The sequence below is a fragment of the Rhinoderma darwinii genome, chromosome 4 (genome assembly GCF_050947455.1).
Source record: "Rhinoderma darwinii isolate aRhiDar2 chromosome 4, aRhiDar2.hap1, whole genome shotgun sequence".
NCBI classification, from domain to species: domain Eukaryota; kingdom Metazoa; phylum Chordata; class Amphibia; order Anura; family Rhinodermatidae; genus Rhinoderma; species Rhinoderma darwinii.
Genome location: NC_134690.1, coordinates 398,789,954 through 398,805,682, shown reverse-complemented (window position 1 = coordinate 398,805,682; position 15,729 = coordinate 398,789,954). Strand labels below are relative to the sequence as shown.

Genomic DNA, 15,729 nt, shown 5'->3' with positions numbered 1-15,729 from the left:
CGGTCATCTCCTGATGAGACGTGGAGGTGCGAGGTCGGGTTCACAGGCTCCTCATATGGAGCTGAACTCGTAATGACATGACAGGAATGTTTGTGCTGTGAGCTCTAATTAAAGGTTCAGTAATGGCGGTGACGCCCGGCCGTCTGAGTGTAGTTGTTGTTAAAGGGTGGGCCATTCATAATGTGAGTCGGATCTTAACTGGATTTTCATTCCACTATTACAGTGCAGTGTAGAAATTAAATATCCAAATGCCTTCCAACCAGGAGATAGTCAGCAAGCAGGTCAACTGATGCAACTAAAATAAAAAAGAAGCCACTTTGCCAATAGTCTTGCTTAAATTGCCTTTCCGTTTTGTGTATAGAGCTCCTAAGTAGACCTGTGTCTCCATGGTTACAGACTACGTGCAAGCTCTGTGTAGTCTGATCTTGCGGTCATGTGTTAGGGCAGCATTACACGCCGTAATGCTCAAATCTTCCGGCACGCTGAAAATGAAGATCTTAAGATTGTAAAATTGCAGCTTTTAAGTACAATCCCTTGATGGACCCCCCCCCCCCCCCCCACCCGGGACCCCTCTGAGCCGAACGGAGAGCCATCTGAATGAGGGGAAATGTCTGGCCATCAAAAGTTAAACGTCCCGTCCCCGTCCCCCCCCGGAAAATCAGCTGGTTGCCAGGAGCCAGACCCTGCATTATAGATGAGGCAATTTCGAGACCACCTGCATTTACACTTTCCTTCACCTATTCAGCCACGTGACCGCGATTTTGGGTTTGATTGCAAATTTGAATAGTCGCTACTTACTCCTCCTATACCACCTTTGTGATGGGCGCGAAAAATTACCCTGCAAAATCTTACACCTTATCAGTGTTTAAAGCTATCATTAGGGTGTGTTCATGCGGGCCGTAAACGCCCTGAAAAACGGCTAAAAATACGGGGGCTGAACGGGTCCAAACATTTGCCTATTGATTTCAATGGGAAAAACGGCCGCGTAAAAAATGCCTCGTAAAAAGAGCATGTCAATTCTTGAGCCGTTTTTGAGCTGTTTTTAATTGACTCCATAGAAAAACCGCTCCAAAAACGGCCGTAAAAAATGCCACAAAAAACGCAAGTTGCTGAAAATCAGAGGCTGGTTTCACTTGAAAACCGCTCAGTTTTTTTGTTAAGCGTGTGAACATACCCTTACACTCATGTCTATTTTCAAGATGGGGGGGGGGGTTAGATGGAGCCGGGTGACACATGACTGCAGGGTCAGACTACACAAGGTTTATTGGTAGTCTGTAACCATGGAAACGCACGTCTGCAGGAGAGCTGCATACACAAAATGGTAGTTTCGATAATGGAAAGAAAAAAAAATGCTATTTGCAAAAAATTGTTGCAAAATTATACAGACCCTTTAAAAGTAAATTACCACCTTAAAAAAATCAAAAATCCTTAGTAAATCGATGTCCTCTTCTACAGCTATATATTTTTTTTATAGTTCGGTCTATCTTCCCTCTATGTAAATGACAGCGAGTAGCGGTCTCAGTTTGCAGTCAGGAGCCTGGGAAAGCTGGGTGATTACCTAATGGATTTCATTGTAACTTTACAGACAAAGATATTTATAATTCCTGTGGATTTTTAATATTTGTGGTTAAACTTTCCCTTTCAGTTGAGTTTTCACTCCATCTGCTCTTTGATTCGCTTCCATTTTGCAAAAAGTTTTCTGAACTGCGCCATTTCCTCCTTTCCTTTCTGCTGATGGGGGTGAAGGCCGCATCACGCGCCACATCTTCTGTCACTTTATAATGTTCCGCAAACACGGTTTTGTTTTCACAGAGCGGTTGTGTCAGGTGACGCGTTGTAACTTCTGCGATGCTCCTTCTATTAGAATGATTTCTGTAATATAAAAGTTCTAGCGAGACCCATAATCCATCTGTGACGTTCTATCCTACTAGCGCATTATACGGATTATGACAAATTATAGGAGCTGATGGGATAAGATACAGTATGCAACATCACATGATTGGACAAATCACTGCTGTCCTAAAATACTCTGTGCTGCTGTCAGACCTTTCTTCTTTCTCTGTGTAGCCACCCTCCTCGCACCGTGACGCTGCCCCTGTCACAACCAGCCCTGTCCTCCCTAACATCATCACGAGAGGACAAGTCACTGACCACACAAGATCAGCTGACTTCTCTCCTGAAATACTCTGTGCTTCTGAAGACCCTGCTCTCTCCAGTATGTAGTTCTCAGTCTGTGACCTTCCACTTGTCTCCATTCCCCTCCTCACATCATGACTCTCCTCCTATCACATACAGCCCTGTCCTCCCTAACATCATCGCATGAGAGGACAGGTCACTACCCCCCCCCCCCCCTCCCACAAGACCAGTACACTCCTCTCCTGAAATACTTTGTGCTGCTGGGGTACCCGGCTCTTTTAACTATGTAGCCCCCTCCTCGCATCACGGCACTGCCCCTGTCATATGCAGCCGTGTCCTCACTAGGTGACCTAGTCACTACCACCCAGAAGATCAGCACACTCCTCGCCTGAAATACTCTGTGCTACTGTGATTTTAATCATGGCTCTTTTTTTTTTTTTTTTAATTATTCGTTTATTCTATGTTATGCAGGTTTGTTTGTGCACAATTGCCCAATCCCGTCCTGGAGAGCATCAGCGTCATTGACACCCCTGGGATCCTGTCTGGAGAGAAGCAAAGGATCAGTCGAGGTGAGAAGTAATGCTCCGTGTCTGATATAACGTGAGCCGCTGCTAGATATATGGAGTATACGCCGTCCTCTGTTTCCACAGTCATTTTCCATGTTAATAATTCTTAAGATTTATGAACTTACACGTTTTATTGGGGTCCTGGCAAAAAAAACGGAAAAATCTCCACGTCCATGGCCAGAAATAAGGATCCTCTCTAGATGTTTGTATCGGATCTGTTAGTGATTTGTTTGTCCACATGTTTAGGGTTTATTCACACGTTGTGGTCGAATTGCTTTTTTAATGTAATTTTTTTTCAAAACTGCGGCGATTTGATAAAACTGCGACGTGTGGCGAGAAGGGTTGTCCAGGTGTATGTAATAACATCTTAAAGGTGTTGTCAGGTTTTAGCAAATTTTTTTTTTCTTTGTATAGCTCCTAGTTATAAAATTTGACAATATACTTTTCTGTATTATTCCTCACTGTTTTAAAATCTCTGCTTGCTGTTATTCAGTAGGAACATTCATTGTTTACTTCCAGTGAATAAAATTCTGCCCATGGTCAAGTGATGGACACACAGGTGCACGGCTTGTTAGGGCATGTTCACACGCAAACTCAAAAACGTCTGAAAATACGGAGGTGGTTTCAAGGGATAACAGCTCCTGACTTTCAGACGTTTTTTAAGCCAATCGCGATTTTCGCTGCGTTTTTTACGGACGTTTTTGGAGCTGGTTTCAATGAAAAACTGCTCCAAAAACGTCCCAAGAAGTGACCTGCACTTCTTTTTCGCGGCCATTTTTTTACCCCTCGCAACAGAAAGCCGTTTTTCCCATTGCAATCAATGGGCAGATGATTGGAGGCGTTCTGCTTCCGATTTTTCGGGCGTTTACGCCCAGAAAAATGGCCGAAAATAGGCCATGTGAACATACCCTTAGGCCTGATTTACACGAGCGTGTGCGTTTTGGGCACGCAAAAAACGCGGCGTTTTGCGTGCGCAAAATGCACTTAACAGCTGCGTGTGTCATCAGTGTATGATGCGCGGCTTCGTGATTTTCGCGCAGCCGCCATCATTATGACACTCCGTTTGGATGTTTGTAAACAGAAAAGCACGTGGTGCTTTTCTGTTTAATTCAGAGAATGACAGCTGATGCGCGAATCACGCAGTTCGCACGGAAGTGCTTCCGTGCGACCTGCGTGGTTTTCACGCACCCATTGACTTCAATGGGTGCGTGATGCGCGAAAAACACTGAAATATAGAACATGTCGTGAGTTTTACGCAGCGCGCGCACGCTGCGCAAAACCCACGGACTGTCTGCACTGCTCCATAGAGTAATATAGGTGCGTACGACACGCGTGTAAAGCAGGCGCGTCGCACGAGCGTATATTACAGTTACACTATGTGCATCAGAGCTGTGTCTTCTAATGATTCCAGCACGTGTGTAAATCACATGACCATGTAACGATCTCAGCACCTGTGTGTCCATCACATGACCATGGACAGCATTTTATTCACTGGAAGTAAACCATAAATGTTCCTACCGAATAACAGCAAGCAGAGATCTTGACAACTGAGGAATCCTAACAGAAAGTTTATTGGCAACTTGTGTAACTTTTATTTATACAAAAAATAACATTCGTTTCTTGACACCGGACAATCCCTTTAACGTTGTAAAACGAGACATTCTGCAGCTTTCTAATAGAAGGGTCTCATTTCTCAAAGCTGTCCTTGTTACCCATAGCAACCAATCAGAGCTCAGCTTTAATTTTTCCAGAGCAGTTTAAGAAATGAAAGCTGAGCTCTGATTGGTTGCTATGGGTAACAAGGGCAGTTTTACTGTTAGCTTTGATAACTGAGGCCTTCCCTTGAAATGAAAATATTTGGGCATCATTTATTAAAACTGTCAAGGCTAGGTTTTCACACAACGGTTGTGGTCCATTATTGCATCGCTTAGCTTGAAATAGTGGCAAAACGATTCTGTTTTGCCGCAATTTAGCAAAAAACGCTGCGTTTTGCTAATGTTTCGCTGTAATTGCGGCAAAAAAATGCACCAAAACCTCAATGTACAAAGCCTAAATTTAGGCTAGGTTTCCAGTGTTTTTATATTCGATTACAGACAGAATATTAAACATTTAAAAGGGCACAAAAAGTGTAAGCGCAGAGCCATGACCCCCGGTCAGGTCATAAACCCATAACATGATGGTGATTAAATATAGGGACACGTTATTATGGTGTCAAATCTACACTTAGAAAATGGGAAAATATAACGTGGATAAATCAGAATTTTTTTTTTCAAAAACTGGTGCAATAAATAGTATCAAAAACGACAACTAGCGCTCATTAGATAAGAGCATTTGCAGCACAATACTAATGATAAGGGGTCGCCATAGGTCCATGTGAGTTCAGCGTCCCCACGAGTATTTCCATCGCAAAGCCAAAGGCTATACACCGCCGTTTTCTGACTTTTAAAACCATATGCAGGTGTCTCTATATTTGATACTGTCTCATCACAGAAAATCCCTTTCATATGGGAGCCATCTGATCGCCACGGGTCAAGCTGCCGACAACTGCGGCCAGCCAGACGTTTCTCGAACAGCGGCCTCTGGAGGGGAAATGTAGTATTACATGGCGGTTATTCAGATGAATGGCCGTCCATGCACTACATGGATGGCTCGTGTCCGCCAGATCAGAAGCCCCTTGGCTCTCTGTTCTGGCTCATATAGGGTGGTCTCGAGCTGGGTACCCCGGTCTTTGATGTCAATATGTTCTTAAACGGCACATGAACAGGGTTTACCGACCGTCCCGGGACAATCCCATGAGGCTGACCACAAAAGGGTCAGGATTTATGCAAGTTTTTGGGAAAAGTGGGTGTTTTCAACTATTTTGGGGCCATTCCCCGGAGTGGCTTAAATGTTCCAGTTTGGGGGATTGAAGTATTGGTAAGTATGGGTTTGTCTTCATGATCTCTATCGAAATGCAGTGACCCCATATTCGGGGATGCCAAATAAAGGGGATATACAAGATTAGAAATACATGGCTGCTTTCATCCACGTTTACTATATGTGCATTGTAGTTACATGATCAGCAACTGCCAGGACTGTATAATAAACACTGTGACGACAGTCAGCCGTGATGTAGCCCAGACAGCCAAAGCTGGCACCAGAAATGTCCCATAGTAACCCCAAGTCTCAATGCCGGCCCACGAGAGACTCTCTATTTTGGTTGCCTAGTTTTCTTACAGGGATGTGACTGGGTAATTCTAGATCAGACCGGCAGAAACTGCGCAAAATTGATCATAAATTTGGCGCATCTTGCTAGATCTGTTAGATGATGATCTCATTTTTATGCCACCTCATGGCTGGCAGACTTTACAGCAGTATTTTGTGGCCAAAAAATGGCGCACGCCGTTAATAAATTTGGTGCGTTTTACAACGATGACTCCTAGCCACGGCTAATGTTCTAAACCCTATTGAAAACTGTCCAGGGAGGTGAAAAAAGTGTCTTAAACAAATAATAAATTTGGTGAATAACATGTACGCCACTTTTTTGGTGCAACTTGAGCCAGAATTCTGGCGCATTTTATTTATTTTTTCTTAGTAAAGGTGTGTGTGTGTGTGTACCTCGATATGACGTGTGATCCCCTCCCCAACTGCTGGTTTGTAGGGGGGGGGGGTTGGCACCATGTTTGTATGGGTATTGGAGTCTTAAGGGATTGGCATTGTGTAAATTCCCGGACCATGGAGCTGACTATTGTATATAGACACATGTGCAGGAGAAGGTGGGCACGGTATAGACCCCTGCACTGGGCACTCTCCCTGATGGTCACTTGTACATGCAATGGACTGGCTACTCGGCAATGGACTACGTGTATATTTCTGGCCCCTAGCAGGATGATGGGTTCATTATATACCCTGTGTACAGGTATATAGCAGATTACGAGGTTTATGGTTCAGCGGGTGCATGCCGTATTGATTGAATGCCCAGTTTATATCATTTATGCAAGAAGCAGGGGTGATCTCCTTTGGGAGTATTCCTGGTATTCTAGGTTTGTACCTCTGTGGCAAGGGGACAAATTTAGTTAATGTCTGCAGACAGACTTGTATTCCCAATAAAATGTTTCTGTAGCCCATATTCTTAGAACTCTGTGTTGCACCGTTCCTCTGTTAATCCTCCTGGACATGTATGAATAAATTGACTGAGTGTTACCAGTTAGAGGTGTGTCCCTACACCGTCTGACATTGTCCAATCAGTGTTCAGTCTCAGACTGTGTAGGAACACGCCCATTTGACAAGGGGAATGGTCAAACCCAGTTGTCAATTTATTCATACATTTCTAGGAGGAATAACAGAGGAACAGCCCAACGCAGAGTTTTAAGAAAAGATGCTCTAGAATTGTGACTTTTTATTGGGAACACGATTTATATTTACTAAAACAGACATGTCAGGTCCTCCTTCGGATATGTTCACACGGGCCGGATGAGCATCAAAAAATCCACTGCAGAATCTCAATAATCCGCAGGCAAATCCGTCACCGTAATAGACCGCAAATAGTGTGTTTTTTTTTTTTGTTTTTTTTTTTTATGCGAAAATGCAATGTAGCTACTGAAATCCTTTTTTTGTGCAGCATTTTTACCTGTGGATTTAGTGTGAAGCATTGATTGTAGAAAACTTTATATGCGTCTGCGGTTTTGAACTGCGGAATTGCTGTAAAAGCTGCGACAAAATACAACTTGCTATTTCGACAACTAAAAAACGCAGCATCTCCACTCAGAATCTGCAGAATTTAGAGTTGCACCATCGCTAAACTATTACACTAAGGCCTTATTCACACGAAAGTGTCCATTTTGCACGCGCAAAAGTTGTGGCATCTGTATATGGTGCGCGGCTGCATGATTTTCGCGCAGCCGGCATCATTATGACACTCTGTTTTTATGTTACGAAACCGTAAAGAAAGAGGTGCTTTTATGTTTCCCTTCACTTCTTTAACAACTGTAGCCATGCGCGTCACCCGGAAGTGCTTCCGTGTGCCGCACGCGATTTGCATCATGCACCCATCGACTTCAATGGTTGCGTGGTTTTTTTTTTTTTTTTTTTTTTTTTGTTTTTTTTTTTTAAAATAAAATGTCTATTTCAAAGGTGTACATGGCCCCCACAGCTGCGTTTATGCTACTGCACCAAAACTTCACCAGTTCAGCTGGAGCATCACCGGAAATAATCGCGCACGGAGCTGAGATTCATGTCACGGCCAATGAACGTTTTATCATGTGGATTTAAGTCTTCACAAACCTTCTTGTTTGTCTTGGAAAAACCGTACAAGGCAACGCTCCAGCCGCTGATTTATCATGCAGCTGAAAACGACAACCCCCCCCCCCCCCCCCCTCCCTTCCTGAAGGCAAGGCCGACCTGACCTACACATTGGCTCGTCATGAGGATGTGAAGAGTCCTTTTAGGGGTCATCCTCGTTGTCGCTGACTGTTTCCTTTATAATCAAGTGTGAAAAATCGACAGTAAAGTAGTCCGCCCCTGCCTCTACGGTTTTTACCCCGCAGAGAGGTTCTATTTGGGGTCCATCTTTTGAGACTCATTGAAGCTGAAACATATATATATTTTTTCATCTTGTGTATTTTTTTCCCCTCATGATTTCTGTTTTAATTTGGCTTCAATGGGACCTAGTAGATGCCGTATTGACAAATATTCTGGATTATCAGGTGTTGGATTAAAGGAATTTCAATGTACTCCATACAATAGAGCACCAAAGACTGGGTACTTTCATACTCCGAGGTACAAAGCGCTGTCCATATACCACTGGGCATTGTATATACCACTGGGCATTGTATATACCCCTGAACAACCACATTGTGCAGACCCCTGGACAAGGGGGGGAATGAGTGCACCGCAACTTGGGGAGTCCTCTGTACCCATTTCTAGTGCATCATGGTGGGCCACATACAAGCCCATACATCCCAAAAAACACTGAAATTCCAGCATCTGATAATCCAGAAAATCTGATAATCTGGCGCTTGTTTCCATAATAGAAATTCAATATAATGTAGAATTTCTTGGACCACAAGTAATAGACTGAGCCAATTAGGAATATGATGGCCGCAGATTGTGTGAATACTTTCTTTATTTTGACCCATCGTTTCTATGACTGTCCCATAACCCAGAATATTTGATAATCTGTCAGGTGCCACTGATGCTGGATTAAAGGATGTCACTGTATCCCAATGGGATATTGGCCCATTGGATGTGTCTGAGAAACCCACCAACCCACACAGATACGAAGTGCCAGCTGTGGACCATTACCACCTGCTGCCACCGTACATGTAGGAATTGTCTGCTGCTTCCGGCAGGATGACGTTGTGACGACTGATCCCCCTGACGCTGTGGACAAGCTTTCGTGTTGACCCCACAGATCGTTATTAGTCATTTAATTAGATTTGTAAAACAAGAAGCAAATCGAAATGAAGGTGAAAACCGCACGTCCAGACCCATACAAGTAACCCCTCCTGTATGCAGCGCTGTAGTGTCTGTTTTATCAGGAGGGGGTTGTAATTTTTCTTAAAAGGGTATGTCCCATTGTATTGAGCTATACAGGATCAGTAATCATCTGTGTAGTAGAGGGGGGATATATGATAATTTACCTGCACATGTCTGAACAGACGTCTATAAGAGCGCGCTCCATACCCTGGTCTCGAAGGACGCCATATGTGCATAACGGGGGTTGTGGGTCCATCGGATATAAATGGTGCTGAACTGTAATACCAGACACAGCCCATGGACCAGAGTGGTGCTAAAGAGTGGGGGGGGGGGAGCATATGCTTTTTATCTAATCCTAGGTAGCCCCTTTAAGGTGCATGGTTGGGTGGGGGGGTAATGTGTGGGGTTTGGAGGCAGACATATCTGTAATGCATTGTGTGTATAGACCGGGCAAAAGTATGTGTGCGCTTTACGGCAGCTGTAAACATTGAAAGCACTGCTGCCCCCTCCCCCATTACACATATGGAAGTCTTCCAGTAAAAACAAAGCCAAATCTATCCCATTTGTTGCAGAAGTTTCTGCATTTTTGTTCTTCTTCTGATCAGGACGGTCTCTGCGGCAGGTGCATGATATTCTATAAAAGGGACCGTTGCGGTAATCGCTGCAACAAATCTGTATGTGTGAACACACCCTGATGAACCCTAAAAGGGCCGTGTGCATGAACCAGTGCTAATGAAATGACCCTGCTGATCAGATCCAGTCTGAAGAGCACCGCAGATCTACACTGGAAGGATCAGCCGGTTTTGTGCCCCTATTTATTTTTTTTTATTTTTTTTTTTTTATAGAAATGTTTTTTTTTTTGTTTTTTTTGTATTTAGTCCTAGAAAAATAATGTAAATTTTATTTTGGATTAATTTTATAGGTGATTTTCTGATCGCCTCCTACTGGTTATGATCTAACCTCCTTCGCCTTCTCTATACAAGACTGCTATCCTAGGTGGTCACTGATGTTCTGTATCTTATATATAGACATATAATGTCTAGTCTTCCATATAAGCTCTTAAAGATACAGTACATTAAAAATGTGAACTCAAAATCACAGCCGTATTCACAGGCACATGATACATAGGAGGAGATGGGACCACAAAGCAGAAATCAAAATCCGGTCCCTTCACGGTGGACTTGAACAGGAAGGTCTAGTCCTTGGCCCCTCCTACTATTTGGTCATGTGATTGTACCACCCCATATATTATATGCTATACATTTTTCCAGTCTCGTGGGTATAATGAGCGGGTCAGCTGTATATTACAATTAGACCCGCGGTGACATTCAGCATCTCTATGTGAATATTTACAGTCGGACCCATTACTCTCCCTTCGTGCCTCCTTGTCATGTGACCCGGTCACATGTACCCCTGACCCCCGCCGGTTAGCGAGTTGATGTCATCCTATTTGAGACTTATTATATTTCCAGGGTGTGACATTTTTGTAGGGCCTCTGAGGTCTTACACTGCCGGGGCCGGTCACCTGCACACGCTGCCCGGTGCCCACGTTTCTGCCATCATCCTCTGTAACTAGAAACGGACGTGGCAGAACCGGCTTTTTTTGGCTCATTTTCTTTTCTGCAATATATAATACACTGCGGCCAGAGCTTGAACTCCCAAGGGAAATATTAAACCCACTACAAACAGCGCGTTTTTTGTTCGTTTTTTGGCTCTGTGGCGTTTATATAAAATGGCAACATAGTGTGAGTTTGGGCTTTTTAAGGCAGTTAGTGGCGTTTTTCTCCGACCGGCCTCCATTGTTTTGTCTTGTTTTTTTGTCTGATCCAGAAAACTAATATTTCAAATGTTTTACATTTTTTATTTTTTTGTGGCGTTCTTTCAGAATATAATCATGTTTTGCACAGAGGACTCTTTTGAATCCGATTATTTGCAAAGTAAAAAACGCCACATATAAAGAACGCATGTAAAAATGCACTATTTAAAAAAAAAAAAAAAAAAAAAAAAAAAATGGTGTGTGAAGAAATCGCAACAATTCAAGAGTTCGTTCTCTACATGAGGCATTTTAAACCCGGGCAGGTCTACTGTGAAATTTTAAAGGGGTTTTCCGAGTTCTTTAAAAAATTGGGCACGGTAGGAGGGATACAATAAAAAAATAAAAAAAAGCCGTTGCTCAACTCGCAGATCCCCCGTCGTTCCAGCGCCGCCGCTCCGTTGCTTCCGCCGCTTTGTTTTGACAAAGCTGCAGCGATGACGTGCCCGTCTACCCACGTGATCGCTGCAGCCAATCGCTGGTCTCCGTGGGTATACGGCACGAGCGCTGAGGCCAATGATTGGTTGCAGCGATCACGTGTGTAGACGGGTACGTCATCGCTGCAGCTTTGTCAAAACAAAGTGGCGGAAGCAACGGAGCGGCGGCGCTGGAACGACGGGGAATTTGTGAGCTGAGCAATGGCTTTTTTTTTTTTTTTTTTTTTGCATCCCTCCTGCCAAGGCCAATGTTTTTTAAATACCTCGGAAACCCCCTTTATAGGCTACGTAAACCTTTTTGAAAGTGACATTTTTTTTTTTATAGATCATAATAAAAATAATTATTCAGTGTGTTTTTTGCAACTTTCAAGATAGTTTTTATTAAAAAATATTTTTGCATTTTTAGATACAGCTGCTCTGGATCCTGTTTATAGGGTATCTGTATCTAGCGCGGAGACGTGGATCCGTCAGGTCAGGGGGACTGACGGGTTCAGTGACAGCGGGTCCTGCGTGTCTGACAGTTCATAACTTAGATGTGATCGATAATAGGTGGATCACGCAGGACCCGCTGTCACTGAACCAGTCAGTCCCCCTGACCTGACGGATTCTGGTCTCTGCGCTAGACATAGCTGCTCTATAGACAGCATCCCAGAGCAGCTGTATCTGAAAAAGCAAAAATTATTTTTAATAAAAACTATATTGAAAGTTGCACATAACACACTGATACATATTTTTTTATAAAAATAAAAAAAATCGCGTTCAAAGGTGAACATATCTTTAATGTAATCCAGCGTCCGATAATCCAGAAAGTCTGATAATCTGGTTCCTCCTCCAGAATAATTTGAATTTTGAAGAGTAGAATAATTCTTCTTAACAACCCCTTCCCACAACATGCCATAAATGAATGGTGCGGGCACAGGGGTAGAGGAGGTCTACCCCCACCATCCGTAGCAGGTGTTGGCTGTAATTTACAACAGCTGGGATCGGAGAGAACTTTGATCCTGCCTGTTTAACCAGTTAGGGTATGTTCGCACGCGGTGTTTTCAGACGCAATTCGGGCGTTTTACGCCTCAAATTACGCCTGAAAAAACGCCCCTAATACGCCTACAAACATCTGCCCATTGCTATCAATGGATTTTACGGTGTTCTGTTCCCACGAGGTGTAATTTTAGGGTATGTTCACACGCAGTGACCAAAAACGTCTGAAAATACGGAGCTGTTTTCAGGCGAAAACAGCTCCTGATTTTCAGACGTTTTTGTAGCAACTCGCGTTTTTCACTGCGTATTTTACGGACCTAATTGGAGCTGTTTTTCAATGGAGTCCATGAAAAACGGCTCCAAAAACGTCCCAAGAAGTGTCCTGCGTCTTTTTACGCGCCGTATTTTGATAGCGACGCGTAAAATTGCACCTCGTGGGAACAGAACACCGTAAATCCCATTGCAAGCAATGGGCAGATGTTTGTAGGCGTAATGGAGCCGTCTTTTCAGGCGTAATTCGAGGCGTAAAACGGCCGAATTACATCTGAAAATACTGCATGTGAACATACCCTTACGCGTCGCTGTCAAAATATGGCGCGGAAAAAGAAGTGCATGTCACTTCTTGGGACGTTTTTGGAGCCGTTTTTCATTAACTCTATTGAAAAACCGCTCTAATAACGGCCATAAAATACGCCACGAAAAACGCGAGTTGCTACAAAAACATCTAAAAATCAGGCGCTGTTTTCAGACGGTTTTTGGTCACTGCGTGTGAACATAGCCTTAGATGCCAGGGTCAAGAGAGTATCCCCCCTCTGTCACCGCAACAACCCTCTCAGTAAAGAGCGGGTGCTGATGGGTAGCCGTGGCGCTCTAATAGACGGTCTGTGAAAGTGGTGGTGAGCTCTGATAGACCGCATGCGCCTGTAATAATGTGCTAATATTTTGACAATCCCTCCTATAATTTCATATACTTTTCTATGACCGTCCAATAATCCAGAATATTTGATAATCCAGCACCTTTCGTGTCAGATCATTTACAGTATTATTAAAATGAATTGCCCACCTCCCTGGGATTGGCTGGAAATGTCATTCTATTGTAACGTGGTGGTAATCTTGTCATATTGGCGCGGTACTCGGGATGTTAGTCACCTTTCCCCATTAGGACTCTGCCCTGCGTTGGTTTCCCTGGACAGTCCCCGTCCTTGTCCCTGCAGTTATTGCTTTCCTGTTACTCCTCGGATGAGTAAGAAATCCTCGTTCATGTAACTACATGTAGTAGCTGAATTATCACTACAACCCCCCAAGCCTGTAATTCAGGGAGATTACCGCTACCTACAATCCTCCAAGATTAGATATTGAGTCAAACCCAGTATTCCCAATCCCCCAGCACCCCTAGTACCAGAAGCTGAGATCTGGGGTGCTGTTTGATAGGGTCCTTATTATGGATTCCTGGTGGTCACCAGTGATTTAGATTCAAGCCTGCAAGTGGATTTATATGACCTTGAAGGATAAGCAGTAAAGCTCTGTACGGAGAGAACCATTGCTGCATTGCGTTGTTGCAGATGTAGCGCATACACCAGGCTCTTTACAGTAGTCTATAGAATAATTAACCAGAACATAACTCGTACAGAGGCTAAACCAACAGGGGGCAGCAGTGAGTAGCCAGGTTGTGCAGCCAGAGACCTAATGACACCAGCAGAATTTTGAATGCAGCTCTGGATGTGAATGGAGTATAAGTCTAGTTTTGCAAAGTTACTTCATGTTTTATGTCAAGTTCTTGATCTTTCATTTTTGGACTGGGACCTTCGTGCGTTGCCAGCGGTCTGTAACTTTCCACTCGTTCTTGACCGCACTCCACGTCACTCCTCTCAGCACTAGAATCAGGACGTGATACGTTAAGGATGAGTGTTCAGGTTCTCCATCAGCTGTGTTTTCCTTCTCCACCCGCACCGTGGAGTGACCAGGCCGCTCCCTCTGAAGTCCCCGCTCCTGCTGAGCCTGCAAGCTGTGTATAAAGGGAAATGTTGGCGCAGTATAGTGCCCCCTACTGACCAGGGCAATGTGTTCCTTGGAGCAGGGCAGTTATAACGTAATGGTATTACTACTCCTATCATCCCAGAAGAATCCACTAGCTTTGGCGACTGATAATTGCACACCCTCCTTAATTAAATAAATCTCTGAATATTTCTTTAGCGGACAGAATCCCAACCCCCCCCCCCCCCCCCCGTAAAAAATAAGTGCATGTCACGTCTTGAGCCGTTTTTTCATTGGGTCAATAGAAAAACAACTCCAAAGACGGCTGAAAATCAGGAGCTGTTATCCCTTGAATACAGCCCCGTATTATACCCTAAGGCCCTGTTCACACACTTAGGGTATGTTCACACGTAGTCAACAAAAACGTCTGAAAATCCAGAGCTGTTTTCAAGGGAAAACAGACCCTGCTTTTCAGACGTTTTTTTACCAACTCGCATTTTTCGCGCCGTTTTCGCGGCGTTTTTTACGTCCGTTTTTGGAGCTGTTTTCATTGGAGTCTATGAGAAAACAGCTCCAAAAACGTCCAAAGAAGTGTCCCGCATATAATGTATAGAAGTGTCCTGCATATAATGTATATAAGTGTCCTGCATATAATGTATATAAGTGTCCTGCATATAATGTATATAAGTGTCCCGCATATAATGTATATAAGTGTCCCGCATATAATGTATAGAAGTGTCCTGCATATAATGTATATAAGTGTCCTGCATATAATGTATATAAGTGTCCTGCATATAATGTATATAAGTGTCCCGCACATAATGTATAGAAGCGTCCCGCATATAATGTATATAAGTGTCCTGCATATAATGTATAGAAGTGTCCCGCATATAATGTATATAAGTGTCCCGCATATAATGTATATAAGTGTCCCGCATATAATGTATATAAGTGTCCTGCATATAATGTATATAAGTGTCCTGCATATAATGTATATAAGTGTCCTGCATATAATGTATATAAGTGTCCCGCATATAATGTATATAAGTGTCCCGCATATAATGTATAGAAGTGTCCCGCATATAATGTATAGAAGTGTCCTGCATATAATGTATAGAAGTGTCCTGCATATAATGTATATAAGTGTCCTGCATATAATGTATATAAGTGTCCCGCATATAATGTATATAAGTGTCCCGCATATAATGTATAGAAGTGTCCTGCATATAATGTATATAAGTGTCCTGCATATAATGTATATAAGTGTCCTGCATATAATGTATATAAGTGTCCCGCACATAATGTATAGAAGCGTCCCGCATATAATGTATATAAGTGTCCTGCATATAATGTATATAAGTGTCCTGCA

At 43.3% G+C, this 15,729-nt stretch overlaps 1 protein-coding gene across 1 annotated transcript in view; it reads left to right on the top strand.

Moving 5' to 3' along the window:
• EHD3 (EH domain containing 3) overlaps window positions 1–15,729 on the top strand; it is a 54,375-nt gene that overhangs the window by 11,948 nt on the left and 26,698 nt on the right. Inside the window, exon 3 of the mRNA XM_075863436.1 lies at window positions 2,608–2,705. Within this exon, the coding sequence (XP_075719551.1) occupies window positions 2,608–2,705 (98 nt within the window). The remainder of the gene's footprint in view (window positions 1–2,607; window positions 2,706–15,729) is intronic.